The sequence below is a fragment of the Procambarus clarkii genome, chromosome 25 (genome assembly GCF_040958095.1).
Source record: "Procambarus clarkii isolate CNS0578487 chromosome 25, FALCON_Pclarkii_2.0, whole genome shotgun sequence".
Classification (NCBI taxonomy): domain Eukaryota; kingdom Metazoa; phylum Arthropoda; class Malacostraca; order Decapoda; family Cambaridae; genus Procambarus; species Procambarus clarkii.
Window position 1 is genome coordinate 44,462,541 of NC_091174.1, and position 5,755 is coordinate 44,468,295.

A 5,755-nucleotide genomic window follows, 5' to 3' on the forward strand; every position below is an offset into this window, starting at 1 on the left:
TAAGCATCTTATTGCTTCGTAATTACAATTATTACCTAACCTATACCTATAATAGGTTAAGTAACAATTGTAATTACGAAGCTATAAGATGCTTATTTTAACATACTAAGTAGGTTAGGTAAGGTCGGTGTTTTCTATGAAGCTTTTCAAGGGAAACTATTATGTTTAGTATGTCACCGATGCACGCAACTAATAAGTCAATATTGACTTATTAAATTTGCGAGAACGGGTTGTTCTCTGTGTGACTCAGCATTTGTACCGTGAATGGTGCGGGCGTACAGGCTTCAGACATATGGATTTATGTTCTTCCAGTAAAACTATTTGCTTTGGCATGTCATGATTTTTCTACACATACATACTACAATATTAATGGTACTGCACTTGTTGACGTGTTAAACGTCATGACAGATCCAGTGGTATCTAAATTGCACTGGAGAAGCATGTTGTGGTGACGCTCCAGGGTGCACCGTTGTGGTGACGCTCCAGGGTGCACCGTTGTGGTGACGCTCCAGGGTGCACCGTTGTGGTGATGCTCCAGGGTGCACCGTTGTCGTGACGCTCCAGGGGTGCACCGTTGTCGTGACGCTCCAGGGGTGCACCGTTGTGGTGACGCTCCAGGGTGCACCGTTGTGGCCACGCTCCAGGGGTGCACCGTTGTGGTGACGCTCCAGGGGTGCACCGTTGTGGCCACGCTCCAGGGGTGCACCGTTGTGGCCACGCTCCAGGGTGCACTGTTGTGGTGACGCTCCAGGGGTGCACCGTTGTGGCCACGCTCCAGGGTGCACCGTTGTGGCCACGCTCCAGGGTGCACCGTTGTGGTGACGCTCCAGGGGTGCACCGTTGTGGTGACGCTCCAGGGTGCACCGTTGTGGTGACGCTCCAGGGGTGCACCGTTGTGGTGACGCTCCAGGGGTGCACCGTTGTGGTGACGCTCCAGGGGTGCACCGTTGTGGCCACGCTCCAGGGGTGCACCGTTGTGGCCACGCTCCAGGGGTGCACCGTTGTGGCCACGCTCCAGGGTGCACCGTTGTGGTGACGCTCCAGGGGTGCACCGTTGTGGTGACGCTCCAGGGTGCACCGTTGTGGTGACGCTCCAGGGGTGCACCGTTGTGGTGATGCTCCAGGGTGCACCGTTGTGGTGACGCTCCAGGGGTGCACCGTTGTGGTGACGCTCCAGGGTGCACCGTTGTGGTGACGCTCCAGGGGTGCACCGTTGTGGTGACGCTCCAGGGGTGCACCGTTGTGGTGACGCTCCAGGGGTGCACCGTTGTGGTGACGCTCCAGGGGTGCACCGTTGTGGTGACGCTCCAGGGGTGCACCGTTGTGGCGACGCTCCAGGGGTGCACCGTTGTGGCCACGCTCCAGGGGTGCACCGTTGTGGCCACGCTCCAGGGGTGCACCGTTGTGGCCACGCTCCAGGGGTGCACCGTTGTGGTGACGCTCCAGGGTGCACCGTTGTGGTGACGCTCCAGGGGTGCACCGTTGTGGTGATGCTCCAGGGTGCACCGTTGTGGTGACGCTCCAGGGGTGCACCGTTGTGGTGACGCTCCAGGGTGCACCGTTGTGGTGACGCTCCAGGGGTGCACCGTTGTGGTGACGCTCCAGGGGTGCACCGTTGTGGTGACGCTCCAGGGGTGCACCGTTGTGGTGACGCTCCAGGGGTGCACCGTTGTGGTGACGCTCCAGGGGTGCACCGTTGTGGCGACGCTCCAGGGGTGCACCGTTGTGGCCACGCTCCAGGGGTGCACCGTTGTGGCCACGCTCCAGGGGTGCACCGTTGTGGCCACGCTCCAGGGTGCACCGTTGTGGTGACGCTCCAGGGGTGCACCGTTGTGGTGACGCTCCAGGGTGCACCGTTGTGGTGACGCTCCAGGGGTGCACCGTTGTGGTGACGCTCCAGGGGTGCACCGTTGTGGTGACGCTCCAGGGGTGCACCGTTGTGGTGACGCTCCAGGGGTGCACCGTTGTGGTGACGCTCCAGGGGTGCACCGTTTTAAATGCCTGATGTGTGGTGCTTTGGCGTCTTCTCGAGATATTTGGCAAGATATTAAACATTCAATGGAACAATATCAAATCTGGCCCAACAAAGGGTTTATTTAACGGCACCCACACTGTACAGATGGTCCTCAAAGTGATTGTTCCATCTTTGGTTTCAGTAAATTATTATTCCCTTCACTATGTTTACTCTGGTCGCCCAGGACTTGCTTTCAATGTGGATTCCTCGGGACACCATGCCGACGCCTGCATGATAGATATAGAGGACTAAGTGAACATCTTCAAGGAATCTGACTTTCCCCCGCTGGTGGCTACTAATGTTTGTGTCGATATTGATGGCGAGAAGGGTCTCAAGCTTGTGGGTGACGCTGCCATGTGGACGTGTGGCTTGGGTGGAAACACCCAGTCGGCGGCACGTCCTGTGATTATTGGTGTCGACCGTGTGGCCCCGAGTTTGGTGGGTATTGATGGAGACGCTGCATGTATTCAAGGTGTCGTTTCTGCATAGTTGCATCCAATGCCGATTGTGGAGGACTGTATGACGAACAATTCCGCCAGGTTGGATTTACGAGATGAGGGGTGTGGTGAAGGTCTTTCATCTGCCGAGGTTGGCACTGTGGGTGTCACCCTCTTTCCTCTGGTGGTGGTGTCGGTTACCCCTTCCTCGGTGGGTGCTAGGATTCTTCAAAGCTAGCAGGACAGGAAATCTCTTTAAGGCATCTCGCTGCCCATGAAGAAGGGAAGGAGAATGGCAGGCCTGTTGAAGGCCAATGACTGTCTGGATGGTGATGGGGGACGATGGATTAGGTGTGCATAGAAGATAATGTCACTGTGGTATCGGCCTGGGATACGAGTGTGGGTGGACATGGCTGATGGTCCTCCTTGGGAGGGTGAGGTTCAGTGGGGTATGGTTGAGTCTTCATATGTGTCGCATGGGCTGTAATTAGGAGGTAGTGTTGAGTAAGGGGCCATGTGGCACTGCTGTCTGAGGCTGAGGCTGCTGAGGGGAAGCGGGACTGTTCCCTAAGAAGTCCCGCTTTTGAGTGTGAGGAGTAGTTGCTTGGTGTTTAAAGCCTTTTCTATACTCTGCTTTCCAACAATCCATATCTTACATGTGCTACTTTGAATGTCAATAGTCTCCGCTCACCAGCAACGCAGTTGGCGTTAGCTAGTCGTGGTCTCGGACCGTTTTGGGTCCATGTACTGTTAGTAAAGGGATATGATGAGCGTCATGTGCCACTGCTAGCTGAGCTGACTGATGTTTATTAAATTCTGCTAAACTGTTCCAGGTTATTGACCGGGGATACATTATTCCTTATAAATAAACGGGTTCTGGTCACCGTGTTGCAAACTGAGATGAATGATGATGTTAGAATTATTTTACGCTGCACTTTTGCTGTTATTAAATGTATATTCTCTCTTTGGGTCTGCCAGTAAACAGAGGAGGGATGATTTCTTCTCCAGTGGCATTCTGTATTTTCTGTGACATGAAGTATGATTTTAATGTGCAATTTTACTCTGGAACAGCAGTGATGAAAGGCAGTATTTATAAAACCTCCAGTTTAATTGGAACCTCAGCTTTAATTGAAACTCTGTAGAGCTGTGAGTGCCGGGATGCTTCTTCTGTAATTTTAACAGAATCCGGCCATACCCATGAACCCAAGACTCATACCCAAGATTCTGTATGAATCCGGCCATACCCATGAACCCAAGACGCATACCCAAGATTCTGTATGAATCCGGCCATACCCAAGAAACGCACGAACTCCTTATGTGTTGAAGGGGTCTGGTACTAAACGACGGCTTCTACGTTGCTCTTTTTAGATGCGATACATTCTCCACCGATCATTATCCGAAAAAGATAACAGAGGTCTTAACAAGTTCTTATCTATGCAGATTGATTACCAGCTGAACTTGTTGAATAGCCAAAAAGATTGCTTCCATATATCATAAAAGATTTTCCCAGATTGAGTCGTAGCTCAAAAAGGCATCCATTTAGACCATCACATTCTCTACATTGCGTAGAGAACCTTATGGTTAAATGTAGCGGATGACTATTGTTCAACGTGATGGTAGAACAATAGTCATCAATCGCTGAATTGCAGAGGCAATTTTTTTTATTCCAAATGCCATCACGTGACATTCAAAAAGGATTAATACCACCACGGATTAATACATGAGGTGATCAGATTATGTTGGGACATGTAGTCTTTATCTCGTCTTACCACCTCCTTGCGGGGATTTAGTCTCCAGGGATGTTGCTTTATCAGTCTCACGCCCTGCTCAAGGATAATATCTTGCTTCAAGATGGACGTCAGAGTTGGAGCTTCTTTGAAAATAGGCTTACATTGTTTTAATAACTTTAAGGGATCTCTGTTGCTTCTCAGGCACGTGAGTTAATTTGGTAAGTTGATTTAGCAGAATCTCTGAATTCGATGCTGCTTTCTTACCAATGTCCTCCATCAATTATTTGTCTTGGTATCTTATTCTTCTATATCTAGATCTATCTTTTTCAATTCGATTTCACGATGTACTTCTAATTCTCGCATTTTGACTGCCAATAGGCTCATATTAAGTTTACCAGGGTCACTCTCAACCTCACTTTCATGGTCTTCCTTTTCAGTAGATTCCATGACACTCTACTTTGCTACGGACTACAATTTCTTGTTTGAGGTCTGGTTCCAAATGTCTATTTACTTTTGATAGGATCGCGACACGTGAATCCTTTTCTTTCACTTTTATTTCAAGGTAGCTGTTTATCAACACTAGCTCTGATTTCCCTAAAAACTTTAATTTCGAGAAGCAGTTCTCCTGGTTTAAGAACTCATGCAGTCCTCACTCTGGCGAGTTCAACTTTCTCAGCAAATCGTTGGCCAGTCCTATACAGTATCGTCACTGTGCCAAGGGGGAAAGGGCTCCAGATTTAAAAAAAATGCAATAAATGAAAACTAGTTCGATTTCAATCAAACTTTTTTGAATAGTTGTATATGAAAGGGTTTCATCTGGTCCAAGTCTCAGCATCGTAGCATAAATAGGAAGAGAGAAAAAAAGTAGTGAAGTATGTGTCAAAATTATTCCAAAATGGTCACAAACGATTATCAAACACAAGTGTCAACTGAAATCATCTCTATGACTCTCGTCTATCACAATAGCATATATTAAAAAAATATTATAATTAGTTTTATTAGAAAAATAATTAAGTTAAAAAAAATAATTTTTTTTTCATTTTTCTTTTTTTATCTGACGATTTGCATGAAACTTATACACCTGACTGCACATAAGCCTGTCTGTAAGGGTGCCAATTTTGGAAAAAACTGGTTTATGTCAACCTCAGCCACAGATGGCAGCACCTTAGACTTTATTATTTTCTTATTTATTTTCAATATTTTCAACTAACATAAACGTTCAAATAACTCTTTCATTTTTTATTCAATTTACATGAAACTTACATCTTATATTTAAAATTTATGTTTCTAAATTCCCTAGGTAGCGTTTTTTCCTATGTTCATTTATTGATTTTATAATAGCAATAAACATGCCATATTTCCATAATTTTTGGGGGGGAACTTTGAATATTTGTATTAGGAAAACTAAAGATGTTTTGAAAACTCCCTACCTCCGGATCCTTTATTATATGCTAATGTGTCAAAAAGGTGTCATAGAATGATTATATCTGAAAGGTGTGTTTGTTTATTTACACTTGAAAACGTGTAAAATTAGTTGAAAAAAAAAGAAATCTCCCTTTCTATTTACGCTGTAG

General features: G+C 47.2%; 1 protein-coding gene across 1 annotated transcript; it reads right to left on the reverse strand.

Moving 5' to 3' along the window:
- Window positions 1–420: 420 nt before the first annotated feature.
- LOC138368594 (collagen alpha-1(III) chain-like) lies at window positions 421–2,055 on the reverse strand. The gene has a single exon (XM_069331122.1). The coding sequence runs from the start codon at window positions 2,053–2,055 to the stop codon at window positions 421–423; it is 1,635 nt and encodes a 544-aa protein (XP_069187223.1).
- Between the last annotated feature and the right edge of the window lie 3,700 nt (window positions 2,056–5,755).